Raw genomic sequence first — 18,171 nt, 5'->3', positions numbered from 1 at the left:
TGCAGCCATGGCGGAGTTGCTCGACAATGCAGTTGATGAGGTAATTGCCCAAATCCCCCTTACCCTTATTATTCTGATTTCTCTGTTTTTGCCTTTGCAATGTCCATTAGTTCCTTTTCATCTCATGATTCTCTTCTATATTCTGGTTGTGGGAAATAGACAGTAAATTGATTAGGGAATCACCCTTGTGTTCGTTATTTTCTTTACACAATGCATCAATTGCTAGTATTCTTGCATTTTAGTTTCAGTAGAAAGTTGAACGATTTGTCTTGTTCACCTGTATTGTACTTTGATGAAATTTGCTCTATTGCCTAAAACAAAAAAACAAAAAAATAATAATAACAAAAGATTCTTTGAGTGTGCTTATTTATGGTACCTTTGATTTCTGTTTAACTGGGGAATACAATTATTTGGTAACAACCTTTGTCTCTGTGGATTAGATACAAAATGGAGCTACTTTTGTTAGCATAGACAAGATGTCGATCCCACGGCATGGAAATACAGCTTTGGTAATTCAAGGTAGGCATATGAATCCTTTTTACCTTTTTTCCATTAATATATGGACCAGGACAACATCTCATATGCAATATTGGATTCTGATACTTAATGGCCAACAAAAAGATGATGGTGGTGGAATGGACCCTGAAGCTTTAAGGCGCTGCATAAGTTTTGGATTTTCAGATAAGAAATCAGAGTTCACCATTGGACAATGTATGGATTGTACTTCGTTTTGTCCACTGAATCTTTTGCATGATATATTGGCTCTTTTGTATTAATTGGGAACCCTTTCGCCTTTCAGATGGAAATGGCTTCAAGACCAGCTCCATGAGACTTGGAGCAGATGTTATTGTCTTCAGTCGCCACTTGGTATCAAGGTCTGGCCCAAAACATATGTTTTCACTTACTCTGTTTGTAGTACGTTTTCCTTGTTATTAAATAACTATTGCTGGTATGAGTGAGAAAGAGAGAGATCGGTTTACAATTCAATAAGTAAGGTTCTGTTTGATTGGTTTATGACCTTCACAGGAAACTGACTCAAAGTGTTGGACTCCTTTCTTATACATTTTTGACTCGTATGGGCTACAACAAGATAGTTGTACCAGCGGTGAGTTTGATTTCATAGCATCCTCTTATATGTTGATAAAATCTTTTGCAAGTTCACCCAAACTAAGATTGGTGATATTCATGCCAAACTGTGGAGTCTACAATGGGTGAACGTATTTTTAGTTTTTTTGTTGGTTCATCCAAATGGAAGGCATTGATGCAACTTTGATAGCGTTTTCAGTTTCTCTAACAGACCATTATAGGACTCCCAATAACTATTTAACTCAGAACTCAGTGTGGTTCTTCCACTACTGCAGGTGGATTATGAGTTTGATTCATCAGCTGGAACATTTGGCCCCATAATTCTGCATGATGAAGACTATTTTTCTTCTAATCTGACCATGCTGTTGCAGTGGTCTCCTTATTCAACAGCTGAGGAGCTGCTGAAGCAAGTAAGCGTGTGAAAATAATTTGTTGTTAATCTTAGCACGAAACAAAAATCTCATGACAAATACTGCTGCATTCCTATGTGTTGATTCCCTTGTAGATAGTGTTCTTTATTACAGAGGTTATATAGACCCTACATCCTTACATGTGTACATATAATACATGGATTCATGCAGACATGATGTGCACTTAAGTCTATATAGATGGTGTTATTTATTAACCCAATTGTCAGTTTGATGATATAGGGGATCATGGAACCAAAATTGTCGTTTACAATCTTTGGCTAAATGATGATGAGGATATGGAACTAGATTTTAATTCTGATCCTGAGGTTATGTTCATCCCTTTTCTTCCTTTCATTTACTTTGAATCAAATTGGACGCATTACTACCGTAATCTTGTTCTTGTTCTTGCAGGATATTTGTATTAATGGAGACAAAGAACTTGGCACTTTGAAACGTCATGTTCAGCATGTTGCTAACCTGTATCAGCACTCTCTCCGTGTAAGTATGGTGTTCACATTTTGAAGTTTACCACACAAAGTTTGTCTTTATTAATGATGGCCTGGTTTCATGCTCCACAGGCATATGCATCAGTCCTGTATAGGCAGCTACCACAGTACTTTCGGATAATTTTGCGTGGACAAGATGTTGAGCGCCATAATGTTGCTTTTTATCTCAATTTTGTTGAGTTCATCAAGTATAGACCGAAAACTGAAGGAACTATCAAGTATAGGCCAACAACTGATGGAAATCTGGAGGTTTGTGCTGTCTACAATGCCTCCACACCTCCATGCTAATTTTTTGCTGCTACTAATTGCACCCTGTAATTTACCAGACCCATCTGAACTTATGCATCACGTCAGTTTCATTTTTCCGTTAGTTAAAAGTGGTTGACTTGATACTTACCAATAGAGCAAATTATACAGATTACATCTTTTCTTCTTACTACTAGAGACAACATGACCATACATAATACAGTAACATCATGAGGAAGTTGGTTCACTTTTCTTCTTAATAAAACATGTCTGAAGAGTAGTCGTGGACTCGTGTCTTCTACTCTATGTGCGTAATGTGTATCCAACAGCTTCATGGTTCACAATTTTCTTAGGGTTTTAAACATTATACTGGTAGCTTATGGTTTGATAGTTATCACTCAAAAAGTGGATCTGTATTAATAAAAATCTTTTGTGATCAGTAACACCGTCTCAATCCTTTTCATCCCCACATGCTCTTGTGAGCATGCATTTTTTTGGTATCCACTAGCTTTACCATCGGTAATTTCTTAAATTTTCAGCTTGAATATATTACCGCAATAGGATTTTGGAAGGAAGCTGCACGTGCTAATATTCATGGTTTCAATATCTACCATCGGAATCGTCTGATACTGGTACTTTTGATCTCTTAAATTGTTCGTTACACATGTTTTGGTAATAAGACTCACCAACCTATCTCCGATATTTTACACAGTGAAAAGTGTTGCTAATTTATGGTCAGTGAACTGCACTAACTATTTGTGCTACATGTGCTTTGTAACCTCCATAGAACCCTCAATGTTTCGTGTAAGGCTCTACTAGCCTTCAGTACGTAGTATAGAGTTCTAAACTACGTTCATGAAATGCTGTGGGATGGATTGCTGTTTGCAAATTTTCAGGAAAGGAATGATACTATAATTCGATATGGCATCTGTATAAATTTGAGTATTGCACTCCAGGATTTATAACGACGAGGGATGTGTGCATGTAATCTTGTTCCTCACTCCTAGAACAAAGTAAACTTTTAGTTCATCACTTATTATTTTCTTATTTAACATTCATTAACATTTTGCAGCCATTTTGGCGTGTACTTAAACAAATGACAGGCAGTACCGGGAGAGGAGTTGTCGGTGAGAACTCCTGACTGCACTTATCTCGTTCTCAAGATTTTGTTTAAGGGTGTATCTAGTTCAAATCGTTGTATATGTTTGTTGATTTATGTGATAATATTGTAGGTGTCCTGGAACCAAATTTTATTCAGCCTACTCACAATAAGCAAGATTTTGAAAAAACTTCCCTCTTCCACAAGCTTGAAGATCGTTTAAAGCAAATGACGGTGGAGTACTGGTGAGCCTCCTCTTAACTGGTTTTTATGTTAATCTCAATATACTTCTATGGATTTATGGAAGTAGTTTGAAAACTGAATTTTCATTTTTATCTGTGACATTAATCGGATTTTTCTTAGTTCTGTAAATATTGTCTGGCTCAAGTTTGTATTACTTCAACCTTGAAAGAGGAAAAATTTGGTTCATAGAGCAGTTTATGAGCCTATAAATTAACTTTGCGAACCGTCATATATGAACTCCGGTGTCTATACAATGACAAAGAATTGTAATTTCCTGTTTGATGCATTTTCTGTTTACCTTGGCAGGAAGAAATATTCCAAAGTCGCCGGTTATCAGACTGTGAAAAAAGCTCGTTCTAAGAGACTGCGTCGTCCAAAATCACCTTCTTCGAGAACTAGAAATTCTTTGCACCTAGCTTTGTTACTGAATCACGGTTCTCATGAAGCATCTTCTGGTGCAGTGGGATCCTTAGAAGATCCCCAAGTCGCCATATCAGATGCTTCATCCAGTGGACTGCAAATAACAGCAGATATCTCCTCAGAAGGTGAAACTACGCAGTCAATAATTTTTGAATGATTGAAAACTGCATTAATTTCATACTTTGCTTGTCTACTAAATCCGTTTCCTGTGTTAGCAGGACACGTCAAAAAGAGGAAGGATCTTGATACGCCATTGGAACCACAACTTGCGAAAAAACACACGAGACATGATGGAACTGATGTCCAGTACATTACCGAACAGGTTTGCTGAACCAAAAGCTCAGAATCAAACTTATTACTGTTACTAGCAAAACACTTATTACCGGTCCTCGATGTATTTTGTTGGCAGTCTAAGAATAGCATCGAGAACACGAAGCAAATTTCCCAGAAGATAATTTTGATTCGGGAAAACAGAAGGCTTCGGTCAGAGTAAGTAAAAAGCAAATACGGTAGTTCATCATTTACGTAAACATTTCTAAGGATGGATTTGGGTGAGCTACTGGTGACTTTGGTTGCTGCATTTGTAACTTTAATCTGTAAACCACTTATGTTATTCCGACCTGGCTTCGCGGAAGACCAATTGTCATGTCGAAGAACAATTCTGATATCTGTACATTATAATTTGCGATTTCTCACGTCTTTTGTCCCGTCCAGGATGCTCGCAACGGAGAAACGGATTGAAGAACTTAGTTTAAAGGTAGTTCAAGTTATACGTTGCATGTATGTTTTATTAGTCTCTTAATTTACATGAAATTGCAATTGGTGCAGATGCAACAACGTATGCGTGAACTCGAGGATGTACGTACTGCTCTCTCTGTCCCTAGATTTTTACCCGATTTGGGAGTTCATACATTTATGGTCGTTAATCGAGATGAAGTTATAATTGTTGCAGGAGCAGCGACGCGGAGGTGAACTAGAGAATGAACTGACGCAGTTTTTGATTCAATCATACGCATAGAGCAACATTTGTGCCAGACCGAGGTGAAGGAGGGGGAGGACGGTGAAACACTTTGTTCCTGTAGAGGTGACTGGAATTTACATAAACCCTAACCATATACACACAGAATGTAGCAGTTTCTGTTCTTTTAGACTTGTATATTGCAGTAGAATCTCACCCCTAATGAAAGATATTTCCGGCTTGAATTACATAAACCCTAACGATATTTGATGAATGATCTTTGTGCATTGATCTCCAGAATCCCCAGCGAGGGAATCCGGAGAGGATCCAAATCCATATTATTATATGTTGAAATTGATTTCCAACCTTTTTATTAGCATTTAATTAAACTGATCAAAAGATAATCAACGAACAAAAAAAAAGCGATTTTCATCCATTGTTGAGTCCCAACAACGATCCATGAAGACAACGTCGTATGTATTGACCAGATCATGATACATCCAATAAGTTAACGTCAAGCGTATTGTGTCTACATCAGCATGAGCATCAGAAGATTGAAGTCAAGTAGCCCGATCCCAGACAACCTTGCTGACCTCTAACAACATCATTGTCGAAGTCTACCTTCTAGAAACTTGTTCGATGAATTGGTATGTGTAACTTTCTCATTTGTGATGCTTGTAGTTTCATTTGAAAGTTCTGTCAAACTCAGGGGAGTATACAGAAATATACTCATTTGACCTTAACGTACTCTTTTTCCTACGATTGGGAGCATTTTTCCTACTGGATTTTTGCTACCTTACTAGGTTTTGACGAGGCACCAATTTTGAGCTGGTTATACCCTTATGAGCTATTCTTTGAAGTACTTCTTGTTTCTTTTATTTATGTAGATATTTTTTAGTAAACGCATGAAACTCAAGAATCAAAATGGTTCTAGTTCCTATTCTATATAAATAAGCATGTCATATTATATGAAATCATAAAAATATTAGATTGAGAAGTCATTTAGTATTACGGTTTAGTGATATTCTTCTAGATTTGTGAGTAATAGTTCTTGGGTTCGATTCTCATCAACGACAAATTTGAACCGCATTATTGATAGCTTATTGTGAGACTTAATCTACTTTCCTATTGTTTGTTAAAGTAGTAATAATAACAATAATAATAATGGATTGAGGTTTGAAATTTCCTCATTCCAAATGGACTCCAATTTATGACTTTCTTTGGTCTATTAGCATTATATCATCAACATAAATGTACATTATGATATCTCATCATTCCCTTTACTTTTAGTGTATAATATTTGCTTTACTGGTAATCATCTAACGGTTATATAATTTTAGCAGTATTCAAGTTTACATCAAAACAATTTTAACCTTTCATCTTACACCTTATGAGATGAAGACACTTGACAAAATAGTTGCAATATTATTATTTGCTTTTTTTTTCTTTCTCAACCCTTATTTTTTGAAACTAGAAATTGAAGGAGATTTAATTTTCTCAGCTGAAAGAAAGCTGAAAGAAGGCGTCAGAAACGAGCAGCGCTAGATGTATAAATTCGTACTGAAGATACAAATAAAATTGGACTGGTTGCTTCCATTTGGAAGTGCTGGGTGGAGTAATGTTATTCATACTATATTTTTGTTCCACATTTCTATAGCACCTTAGGTAGTATCTGATGTGGATAGCCACATCATTTAAAAAATTTGCAAAACCCAAGGAAATGAATAAGAAAGATTTCTCGTATACCATAATCATCATTTAATTAATTAATTTTTCTTAATTATCAGTTTATTAAATAATGAAATAAATTTAAAAATCTGATTAATTCAAATAATATAGATGTCCACATCAAATGCCACCTAAGATGGTATGAAAATATTGTACAAAAATATGATATAAATAGCATTACTCGTGCGGGGTAGAAACGTCTAGCGGTGGGTGTACAAATAATGGCGGGTTATAACAGCGTGTGGGCCCAGGCAGCGGTGGGGGAGAGAACATGTGCTGGAAATCAAATGAAAGACACGACAAAAAATCAGAGTTCACCATTGGACAATGCATACCAAGAAGAAGACGAAACTCTCCCCTCTATTTTTTTCTCTAGTTTTGAGTATAAGATGGATCCAAGCTTACCTTATTAAGGAAATCGAAAAGACTAGGAGAATAATCTATAAGGTCTGGTTATCTAATGTTGATTATGAATTTGGAGCGGTAATGCAATTTCTTACCAACTAAGTTTTGATGTTTTTTTTTTTCAAACATTGCCTACATATTATTATAGCATTTCTGATTTTAAAAAAAAAATAATAATAAAAACCCCACTTTTCTCTTTTCTATATATTTTTTCTTTTAAATTTTTTATATTTACATGCATATAATGCATGGGATCCATTTAATTCTTTATAAATAAAGCATATCATGTTTTAGTAAGCGCATGAAATTGAATAATCGAAATGATTTTAATTTATATTTTGTATAAATAAGCATGCTATATTATATGAAATCATAAAAATATTGGATTGAGGTTTGAAATTTCCTCTTCCAAATGAACCCCAATTTTTTACTTCCTTTGTCGAACATAATTTGTTTTTGCCTTAACTTGTGGAAAAGGAATAGAATGTGTTAACCATTCAAGTTATTCTTTAATTAAAGTGGAATGGGGTACTTTTGGTCTTTAGTGTTGGAGGCTTGGCTAATGGAAGTAAGTTAATGAACTAATGGAAAATTATGTCCAATGCCCAATGAAATTTGGAATTAACTAATGAAAAATTATGGATTTTCTATAATTTCATCTGCTGCTACTAATATATAATATTCCAATGCCTAATATTTCATCAATTGCTGTTATGTAGTTATATTGGTCGGAAAAATTTTCAAAAGGATAAATTTACAAACCTATTGGGGTCAAGGCATGCCAATGCCGCCCCCCGGGCGGGCATTGGCTCCGCTAGTGACCGTTAGACAAGAGTTTTATCTTATTTTCGCTTTGCTTACTAAGTTTTCGATTGTGAATTTTCCATCATCACCATAATATGTTAGATGGTATGTAAAACGAGTCAATTTGCTTCTTTGAAGTACTTCTTGTTTCTTTTGTTTATGTAGATATTTTTTAGTAAACGCAAGAAACTCAAGAATTAGAATGGTTCTACTTCCTATTTTATATAAATAAGCATGTCATATTATATGAAATCATAAAAATATTACATTGATAAGTTATTTAGTATTACGGTCTAGTGATATTCTTCTAGATTTGTAATTGATAGTTCTTAGGTTCGATTCTCATCAGCGACAAATTTGAACTACATTATTGATAGCCTATTGTAAGACTTAGTCTACCTTCCCATCTCCTTAATGTAAATAATATCGTTTGTTCAAGTAGTAATAATAATAATAATAATAATGGATTGAGGTTTGAAATTTCCTCATTCCAAATGGACTCCAATTTATGACTTTCTTTAGTCTATTAGCATTATATCATCAACATACATCAACATAAATGTACATTATGATATCTCATCGTTCCTTTTTTTTTTTTTTTTGGTAAACTGAGAATAACATTCCCGGGCCAAGAGGCCAAAGCATCTCATCGTTCCTTTTACTTTTAACGTATAATGTTGCTTAACTGGCAATCGTCTAACGGTTACATAATTTTAGCAGGATTCAAGTTTACTTCAAAACAATTTTACACCTTACGAGCTTTTGTAGAGCACTAGCAAAAACTTTCCTAGCTACTAGGGCACAAAACTAGAGGAAAAGAAAATGAAAAAGAAAAAGACAGGCACAAAAGTAGAGGAAAAGAAAATGAAAAAGAAAAAGACAGGCACAAAAGCCAAAACCTTATTTTTTTGAAACTAGAAATTGAAGGAGATTTAATTTTCTCAGCAGAAAGAAAGCTGCAAGAAGGTGTCAGAAACGTGCCGCGTTGGGTGTATAAATTCATACCGAAGATACAAATAAAATTGGACTGGTTGCTTCCATTTGGAAGTGCTGGGTAGAGTAATGCTACTTATACTGTATTTTTGTACCATATTTCTATAGCAACTTAGTTGATATATGATATAAATAGCGACATTATTTGAAAATTTTACAAAATCTAAGGAAATGAATGAGAAATACTTCTTATCGTATAGCACAATCATAATTTAATTAATTAATTTTTCTTAATTACTAGTTTATTAAATGAATTAAATTTAGAAATCTAATTAATTCAAATAATATGAATATTCACATTAAATACCACCTAAAATGATATGAAAATATAATATAAAAATATGATATGAATAACATTAATTGTGGTGAAGGTAGATACGTCCAGCGGTGGGTGTACAAATGATGGCGGGTTATAATAGCGTGTGGGCCCAGGGAGTGGTGGGGGAGAGAACATGCGCTGGAAATCAAATGAAAGACACCACACAAGCTTTAGTAGAGCACAAGCCAAAACTTTACTAGCTACTAGGGCACAAAAGTAGAGGAGGAAAAGAAAAGGACAGGAACCAACGGCTATAATTTGTGAAGGACGCAACTGGCATTAAAAATCAATTTTCATTTATTAAGGCCAGCTGTAACACATGATGTGTGAGTGGCGAGAGATGGGCATATAAAGACTTGCACGAGGAGCCATTTTCCACTCTGCAAAATCATATTCTTAATTACAACCTTCATTCTAATTCACTTCACTTGAGTTTTTGCTTGTCCTGAATACAAGAAATGGCAGAAGGAGTTCTCTTCAACATTACAGAACGGATCATTGCAAGGCTCGGCAACCGTGCTTTCCAAAAGATTGCATCGATTTGGGGTGTCCAAGATGAGCTCAACAAGCTCAAGGAGACGGTTGCCAGTTTCCAAGCTATTCTTCTTGACGCTGAGCAAAAGCGAACCAGCAGCAATGCAATCAAACTGTGGCTCGAAAGCGTAGAAGATGCAGTTTATGAAGCCGATGACGTGCTGGATGAGTTTAATACCGAAGTTCAACGAAGACAGGTGATGAGTGACAATGCTAAGCTGTCGAAGGAGGTACGCATTTTCTTCTTTAGTTCAAATCAACTTGCTTTTTGACGAAAGATGAATCATTAGATAAAAGCTATTAACAAGAAGATTCGAGAGGTTGCATTGCGTAGTACCTTTTCATAGTCACATAAGCCTATTGATATCCATCTATTAGGAATACACTAAGTTTCTCGATAACTCATAATGAACTACAATAAGTCTTCTATATTATTGTTCAGAATGTTTTATATAACTTACCATTACAGAACTTTATTAACTTAATTAATACAATTCTATCGAAATAATGATTATGTTTACTCAAATTCTTACAGGTGCGTATTTTCTTTTCTAGCTCAAATCAATTTGTTTTTGGGCTGAAGATGGGTCGTAAGATAAAAGATATTAACGAGAGACTTCGTGAGATTGCATCTCCTAAAACTTTTTACTTAGAAGTACATCGTGAAGATACACCATTTCAAAGGAGAGAGAGGGTCACTCACTCATTTGTCCCTAAAGAAAATATTATTATAGGGAGAGAGAAAGATAAAAGGGCAATTGTCCAACTCTTGTTGGATCCCATCTCAACTGAGATTGTGTCAACCATTTCCATAGTTGGATTTGGAGGATTGGGAAAAACTGCACTTGCCCAACTCATATTCAACGATGAGGTGGTTCAAAATCATTTTGAGTTGAAAATATGGACATGTGTTTCTAATGCATTTGAGTTGGATATAGTTGTTAAGAAAATCCTTCAATCTGAACATAATGGGATACAGCAGTTGCAAAATGAGCTTAGGAGAAAAGTAGATGGAAAGAAGTACCTACTTGTGCTGGATGATATGTGGAATGAGGATCGAGAGAAATGGCTTAGCTTGAAGTACTTGTTAATGGGTGGTGGAAAAGGTAGTAGAATCCTAATAACCACTCGTAGTGAAATCGTTGCGACGACATCAGATACAGCTAAACCATACACCTTAAGGGGCTTGGATGAAAAGAAAAGTTGGTCTTTATTTAAGGAAATGGCTTTTATAGATGGAAAAGAGCCAGAGAATTCAACAATTAAGGAAGTTGGGATGGAGGTTGCAAGAAAATGTCGGGGAGTTCCACTTGCTATAAGGACGATAGGTGGGATGTTGCGCACCAAACATCACGAAAGAGAATGGTTGAATTTCAAAGAAAAGAAACTTTCAAAAATAAGCCAAAACGAAAATGAAATTTTACCAACACTTAAACTGAGTTATGATGTGCTCCCATCATATTTGAAGCATTGTTTTGCTTATTGTAGCTTGTTCCCACCTGATTATAGGATCTGTGTACATAAATTGATTAAATTTTGGGTGGCGCAAGGGTTCATTAAGTCATCCGGTGAAAACGAGTGTTTGGAGGATGTTGCGTATGAATATTACAATGAATTGCTGTGCAGATCATTTTTTCAAGAAGAAAAAAAAGATATGTTTGGTATAAGTTGTAAAATGCACGATCTCATGAATGAACTTGCAATCTTAGTGTCGGGGGTTAAAAGCGTCGTAGTTGAACCAAACCAAAAGAATTTTCATGAAAAACTTCGTCATGTATCTTTGAATTTTGATATTGAATTGTCAAATTGGGAAGTGCCAACTTCCTTGCTAAAAGCATGCAAGATACGTACTTTTCTTTTTCTTTGCCAAGGGAGTTTTAGTGGTATTAATTGGCGATTACATGATTCATCTTTTGCTACAATTATTTCAAATTTTAAGTCATTGCGTATGTTGAGTCTTAATAGATTAAGAATTAAAAGAGTGCCTAAGTGTCTTAAAAAAATGAAACATTTGAGATATTTTGATCTTAGTGGTAATCCCATCAAGAGAATTCCAGATTGGATAGTTGGACTTTCGAATTTGGAAACACTAGATCTCACTTGGTGTCAGAGTCTCGAGGAATTGCCCAGAAACATTAAAAAAATGATCAACTTAAGGCATCTCATCTTGAAACACTGTTTGGGATTGAGTGGAATGCCACGTGGAATTGGTGAATTGAAAGGTGTTCGTACATTGAATAGATTTGTTTCGAGGGAAAGCAATTGTTTGGGGAGGGGCGGTAGTGCTGGTCTTGCTGAGCTGGGGACCCTTAACGAATTAAGGGGAGAGTTAGAAATTGATAAGTTGAGTCATCATGTGGTGTCAGAATCAAATGTTGGTACACCTCTCAAGGACAAACAGCATCTCCATGAGTTGAATTTATTGTGGAAAGGTGGAGAAGATGCAAACGCAGTTGATGAGGAGGATATTATAAAGTCAATGGAAGTATTGCAACCCCATTCTAATCTAAAGCAGTTAACAGTGTGTTACTATCGTGGTGTGAGGTTTGCGAGTTGGTTTTCTTCTCTCATAAATATTGTTAATCTCATATTGGTTAGCTGTAGATGCCAACATCTTCCACCCTTGGATCATTTGCCCTTCCTTAAGAAACTTGATCTTGAATGGTTGGATAAGTTGGAGTACATATTACTATCAGAGAATGAGAGCAGTAATAGTATGAGTGATGAGATGATGAGGATCTCATTCTTTCCCTCCCTGGAGTCCCTCGTAATCCATCATTGCCCTGTTCTGAAGGGATGGTGGAGGGCGCACACTCATAACAGTGCTTCTTCTTCATCATCAACGGAAAATCTGTCCTTGCCTTCTTTTCCCTCTCTTTCTAACTTGTCCATCATTTGTTGTCCTAATCTAACTTCCATACCTCTGTATCCAAATGTGGAGTATATATATCTCTGTAAGAGCAGCTGGAAGGTTGTTGATTCCTTGTTTGTTAGAGGAGCATCTGATATTACACATGATGTTGGTGTTGATGTTTCTGCCTCTTCTTCTTCCCATCGGCCCTCCAAATTAATACATCTGTCACTCTTTGGAATTGAGGATTTGGCATCACTGCCAGAAGAAATATGCAATCTCACGTCACTTCAAAAGCTTGTAATTAGTGAATGGTCTAATTTGGCACTGCCAGAAGAAATAAGCAATCTCACGTCACTGCAGCATCTTGAAATTTGGAATTGCTCTAATTTGGCATCACTGCCAGAAGGGATTCGTGGACTCCTCTGTTTAAATACATTGATAATTCGGGGTTGCCCCGTGTTAAGAGAAAGATGCAAGAAAGAAACAGGTGAGGACTGGTTTAAGATTGCTCACATCCCACACATCGACAGTTTTTAAGGTGCGTATTCTAACTTATTTCAATGTACACTACCCTAATTCAATATAAACTATGAAATATTCAGATGCCAATCTCATTTCTTAATTTTATTCTTCATTCATCATTACCAACATTTTATTTTTTTCTTTTCAGATGACGTACCATGTGGATCAAAGATTTCGTCGTCCACACATCCAACTTTAATTATTTTTATTAATCTCTTTATTTTCCTTCTTGATTGCTTGGAGTGGTTGTGTATTGATTTTTCTTTTGATCATCAGGGTTTAGGTACCATGTCCTCCATGTTGTAATGTTTTTTCTTCAGTAATATAATATGGGCGTGAGGGCCTAGCCTCCCAGCTTTGACTGGGTTCCAGCCCTCTTTAAATATTACTTTTTAATATATGTTGATGCATTGGAAGCGAAACAATCTGTCACGTTATAACATATAAATTGCATAATTATACACAAACAAATGTAAAAAGAATTACATCTATTAATTGTCAATGCACTGGAGTAAGACACAAATATCTGCTCCAACACCCGAAATTAATCACAATAAAAGCTACATTCTCAGTAAAGCAAATAAACTGATTATGTTTTGTTTAGTCAAAAGGAAATTCATGACAAACATTACATAAACAAAAATATTAGTTGTTTTTTCTAAGTCCTCTCTCTATAAACAACTCAAACAACTCTTAATTAGTTTCCTTATTTTCTTTTCCTCGATTTCCTTAGCAATCAAATGGTCTCAATAAGTAAAAACAAATTCTTGAACGTACCGTATGTTTACAAATATTTTTCTTTTCTTTCCTTTTTTTCATTACCCAATTGAACCGGTCTCTTTTCTTAATATGCAATCAAAATCTATTGATCTCTCAAGTTTTCTTCAAAAACCTGAAGATGCTTGTATTGCCAAGAACTAAAAGGGGAAAAGTACGGACCTTGATATTCACACAGAGATCTTCCATGTAGTTCTCTGGTATCTACAAAAACAAACTTATCAACAGACCAGCCAAAGGAAAATTATTACAACCTCTGCAAAAACAAAAAACGATATGGTTGTCAAGCAGATCCTTAAATTAAAGGCCCTAGTGTTAAAGAAAACTGTTAGCATCTATTGTTGAAAATACCTGCCAAGAAAAGATGAAAATAAAATATTAGGCATGAGTGTAAGCTTACAGAAACTTAGTTTTTGTACACTTTCTTCTCCCTTCAATGACAGTTTGTTTCTTATTTAGAAGGGCAAATTACAGCGACCCAATGTCTACTAAAAACTTGGAGAAGGGACTCAATTAGTCGACAAAGAGGTGCCTCACACTTTCATATTAAAGATCAAAGAGAGAAAACCAAGCCGAACTCTTCGAAATTCGTTGGCACACATGCGTCATTCGCACAATTGAATGTATAATGCATACTTAGATACAACGATTCGAACAAGTGTCATAGATTTGACATAAGCCTCCAAACTTCAAAAATATTGATACCTTAAGAAAGCAGAACCAGTCTTCCTCATATTTGTGCTGTTTCGATTAGCTTATCCTGCGATCACTTGATTCATTAGTTCTAAAGGAAGTTCTAATCACTATGAAAACAGTTTAAGAACAGTTGATTATCTCTAAAACAAAGAGGGCAAACATAGATATACTATCTGTACTCAAATGAATTCATACGCATAGAGCAACATTTGTGCCAGACTGAGGCGAAGGAGGAGGAGGAGGAGGACGGTGAAACGCTTGTTTCTGTAGAGGTGACTGGAATTTACATAAACCCTAACCATATACACAAAGAATGTAGCAGTTTCTGTTCTTTTAGATTTGTATATTGCAGTAGAATCTCACCCCTAATGAAAGATATTTCCGGCTTGAATTAATCGGCGTTCAGTAGACGCTAGTGTACTTATGGTATTTAGTAGATTCTCTTCTTCTTCACTCCTCGATAGCCAGCATTTCGACTCGTAGAAGTTGTAACAGATCGTAAATCGCCGCTAACTGACAGTGAGATGCTTCTTCTGAATAAAAACAGTGGACTTCATTTCTCACCTCAACCCAACTGCATCCACCACTCTTCTTCAACCCCCTATCCCTCATTAATCTCCTAATTTCCATAACATCGGTCCATTTTCCGGCCGAAGCGTAGATATTCGACAACATTACGTAGCCTGAAGAGTTCTTTTCTGCTAATTCTGAAAGCTTTTTGGCTGTCCGTTCCGCTATCTCCTCGTTTTTATGTCTATTACACCCACTCAATAGAGCAGCCCATGCATTACTCTCGGGTTGAAATGGCATGGATTTCAGAAGCTCTTCGGCTTCAACAAGTCGTCCTGAACGGGACAGCATATCCACCACGCAGGTGTAGTGTCTTCCTTTTGGCTTTGTACCGTAAACAGCCTCCATCGAATTAAAGTACTGCAATCCTTCGTCGATTAAGCCGGTGTGAGAACAAGCGAAAAGAACAGATAAAAGCATGAGCTCGTTAGGAGCAACAGTTGAAGTTCTTTTCATTTCCTCAAACAAAAACAGAGATTCCGCAGCAAAACCATTTTCTGCTAGCCCCTGAATCATCACAGTCCAACTGATTTCATTCTTCTCAGGCATTCTATCGAACACGCTCTTAGAACTCTCAATATCCCCAGATCTCGCATACATATCAGCTAGGGCAGTACCTACAAAAACATCATATTGAACTCCATGTTTAACTGCTTTCCCGTGAAGGTTCTTTCCTTTCTCTAACGAGGCTATGCTCGCACAACCAGAGAGCACACTTGAAAAGGTGGATATGTTTGGAGTTTCACCACACAAAAGCATCTCATTAAACACTTCAAATACCTTATCAAATTGTTTGTTCTCTAAGTAACCTCCAACCATAGTATTCCACGATATATTGTTTGGTGTGGGTATGCTATCAAACAACACCTTAGCTTCTTCCATTTCTCCATTCAGACAATACCCGGCAACCATAGAATTCCACGAGACCACATTCTTCTCTGGAATCGAGTCAAATGCCGTGCGTCCATCCTTAGTTTCTCCACACTTGCAGTACAAATCGATGAGAGAGCTACTGATAAAGACATCTTTCTCGAATCCAATTTTCACAACATGTGCATGGATGTTCATTCCCACTCTTAAAGCCTCGAGGGTGGCCAGCGTGCTAAGAATGCTAGCCAAACAAGACCTATTTGGGATGAATCCACTTTGAATCATCTGAAGAAACAGTTTCAAGGCTTTTTCCGGATGTCCACTCTGACTGTACCTTGCAATCATTGCACTCCAAGAAACTTCGTTTCTCTCTGGCATCTCATCAAAGATTCGACGCGCTTCTCTCAAGTCTCCCGCCCCAACATACATATCTAGGATTGCGGTCCAAGATACAACATCTCTCTTTTCCATCTGATCAAATACTCTCCTAGCCAAGGCCTTTTCGCCCATCTTCAAACATAATGTAATTAAGGAATTAGAAACCGATAAATTGTGTTCATATCCAGTCTTAACAATCAACCCTAAAACACTCATCCCCCAACCGATCTCACCAAACCTGGCACAAGCTCTAACAACAGAAGTAAATGTAACATCATTAGGCCTGACCCCAGAACCAAGCATCTTCAGAAAAAGCTTCAATGCTTCAACATTCAACCCGTTCTGCACCAACCCGCTAATCCCAGCCGTCCAAGAAACCACATTATGAAACGGGTTTCTCTCAAAGTACCACATCGACTCGTCCACCCTTCCGCATCTCATTAACCCCGATATCAACGCAGTCCACGAAACCTCGTTTCTTTCAGGCATTTCATCAAACAGGCGGCGTGCTTCATTGAGATTTCCCCATTGAATGCTCGCATTGATCAAGCAATTATGCACCGTTGAATCAAACCCATCGAACCCCTTAACGATCTCACTAACTTCATCAGATTTTCTCGAATCCAAGTACATAATTAGAAGCCTGATGGCTATAAATCTCTCCGATGAAAGACCAATTTTGATCAGATGGCCGTGAAGGGCCATTCCGTCGGCGATGCGCCGGTTTTCGGTTTGGGTTTTGAGAAGGGAACCGCATGTTTGCAGGTAAGTTCTGAGATTTTTGCTTGCGAGAGTGCCGAAGAGGGTTTTGAATTTGATGGCACTTCCCATGCTGCCAGCGCGCGAGCCAACTTCAAATCCGCCGACTTATATACTGAGCAGGCAAGACAGGAGAGAGAAACCTCGGAACATCGTTGACGTGTACTTGTGAAGTTTCGACACGTGTCTCCAAGACATGCTGTTTTGAATTAGCTTGAGGAGAAATTTTTTATTGTGACGAGAATATGAATGGTACACCATATATTATTATATAAGTGAAGTGATGGGAAATTTTATTTTTTAAGTTATTAACTTTTTAACACATATATCTCACCAGTTGTATAATGATGCGTAGTGTATCACCCGTGTACCGGTCACACTGAAAAATCTCTTTAGCTTGAGTTATTAAATAGAAAAGTTGTACAGTGATACGAGCTGAACCCTTAGATGAATTTCGGCAAAACATACCGAAATGGAAGAATAAGTCCGGCGCATACATATTGAATTTATTTGGAGCAGTTCGGCAGCAGAACCAAGTTCGCACGTTGCAGCAACCCAATCTAAAACCAAGCAATATATTCACATCCAACTTCAACCATTACATAATCGATTCACGCAATATATCCATATCCAACCCAATTTCAAACTAACCACTACAGGGTGTCTCATTAATTGGAGACGAATTTCAAACTCGTATTTTACATGGCACGACTAGGGTTCGATTCCTGACGCTAATGAATCATACGATGCGGTCAGAAAAAGACTGAAATGTTTCTGTGAGTCTTTCTCACTTAAAAAATATGAACTATTGTGACGAAGTAACTAACTAGCCTCGAATTTGTTTGCATTACACATGCTCATCTGCTCTTGTCACCTTCGCTAATTCTACTCTACACAACAAAGTTAGGTTGTCGATCCCCACCAAGCTCAATTATTTAAAGGGTGTTTTAGTCTTCTTAGTTAACTTTGTCGCGGTTATATGATGTGAGGAAAT

At 36.7% G+C, this 18,171-nt stretch overlaps 3 protein-coding genes across 12 annotated transcripts in view; 2 read left to right on the top strand and 1 right to left on the bottom strand.

Annotated features, from left to right (window-relative positions):
* Positions 1 to 14,991, top strand: part of LOC126610540 (protein MICRORCHIDIA 6-like) — a 59,925-nt gene extending 44,934 nt beyond the window's left edge. For 4 of the 10 annotated variants that reach the window (XM_050278637.1, XM_050278635.1, XM_050278634.1 and 1 more), the window contains 18 exons: positions 6 to 40; positions 441 to 519; positions 622 to 711; positions 800 to 875; positions 1,027 to 1,105; positions 1,362 to 1,496; positions 1,724 to 1,822; positions 1,908 to 1,994; positions 2,075 to 2,251; positions 2,788 to 2,880; positions 3,321 to 3,375; positions 3,481 to 3,592; positions 3,897 to 4,135; positions 4,229 to 4,332; positions 4,420 to 4,499; positions 4,725 to 4,767; positions 4,839 to 4,868; positions 4,963 to 5,242. In XM_050278637.1, the coding sequence (XP_050134594.1) occupies positions 6 to 40; positions 441 to 519; positions 622 to 711; positions 800 to 875; positions 1,027 to 1,105; positions 1,362 to 1,496; positions 1,724 to 1,822; positions 1,908 to 1,994; positions 2,075 to 2,251; positions 2,788 to 2,880; positions 3,321 to 3,375; positions 3,481 to 3,592; positions 3,897 to 4,135; positions 4,229 to 4,332; positions 4,420 to 4,499; positions 4,725 to 4,767; positions 4,839 to 4,868; positions 4,963 to 5,028 (1,679 nt within the window). In that variant the 3' untranslated portion in view covers positions 5,029 to 5,242. Of the gene's footprint in view, positions 1 to 5; positions 41 to 440; positions 520 to 621; positions 712 to 799; positions 876 to 1,026; positions 1,106 to 1,361; positions 1,497 to 1,723; positions 1,823 to 1,907; positions 1,995 to 2,074; positions 2,252 to 2,787; positions 2,881 to 3,320; positions 3,376 to 3,480; positions 3,593 to 3,896; positions 4,136 to 4,228; positions 4,333 to 4,419; positions 4,500 to 4,724; positions 4,768 to 4,838; positions 4,869 to 4,962; positions 5,343 to 14,824 lie in introns of those variants that run through there. The other 6 variants (XM_050278633.1, XM_050278629.1, XR_007618567.1 and 3 more) reach the window with 5 other exon arrangements.
* LOC126610537 (putative disease resistance protein RGA3) lies at positions 9,591 to 13,510 on the top strand. Its single transcript, XM_050278626.1, has 3 exons — positions 9,591 to 9,981; positions 10,287 to 13,143; positions 13,276 to 13,510. Exons 1-2 carry the CDS (start codon positions 9,676 to 9,678, stop codon positions 13,140 to 13,142), a joined length of 3,162 nt encoding a protein of 1,053 aa, XP_050134583.1. The 5' UTR covers positions 9,591 to 9,675; the 3' UTR covers position 13,143; positions 13,276 to 13,510.
* LOC126610539 (pentatricopeptide repeat-containing protein At2g13600-like) lies at positions 14,846 to 17,254 on the bottom strand. Its single transcript, XM_050278628.1, has one exon. It carries the CDS (start codon positions 17,247 to 17,249, stop codon positions 15,051 to 15,053), a length of 2,199 nt encoding a protein of 732 aa, XP_050134585.1. The 5' UTR covers positions 17,250 to 17,254; the 3' UTR covers positions 14,846 to 15,050.
* Positions 17,255 to 18,171: the final 917 nt, after the last annotated feature.

This window comes from Malus sylvestris, chromosome 17, assembly GCF_916048215.2.
Source record: "Malus sylvestris chromosome 17, drMalSylv7.2, whole genome shotgun sequence".
NCBI classification, from domain to species: domain Eukaryota; kingdom Viridiplantae; phylum Streptophyta; class Magnoliopsida; order Rosales; family Rosaceae; genus Malus; species Malus sylvestris.
This window is presented reverse-complemented; position numbering and strand designations above follow the sequence as displayed.

Coding starts and splice junctions, on each gene's coding strand:
- LOC126610537 (XM_050278626.1), top strand. CDS start 9,676: ATGGCAGAAGGAGTTCTCTTCAACATTACAGAACGGATCATTGCAAGG. Junction 9,982..10,286: donor ATGCTAAGCTGTCGAAGGAG/GTACGCATTTTC, acceptor AAATTCTTACAG/GTGCGTATTTTCTTTTCTAG.
- LOC126610539 (XM_050278628.1), bottom strand. CDS start 17,249: ATGGGAAGTGCCATCAAATTCAAAACCCTCTTCGGCACTCTCGCAAGC.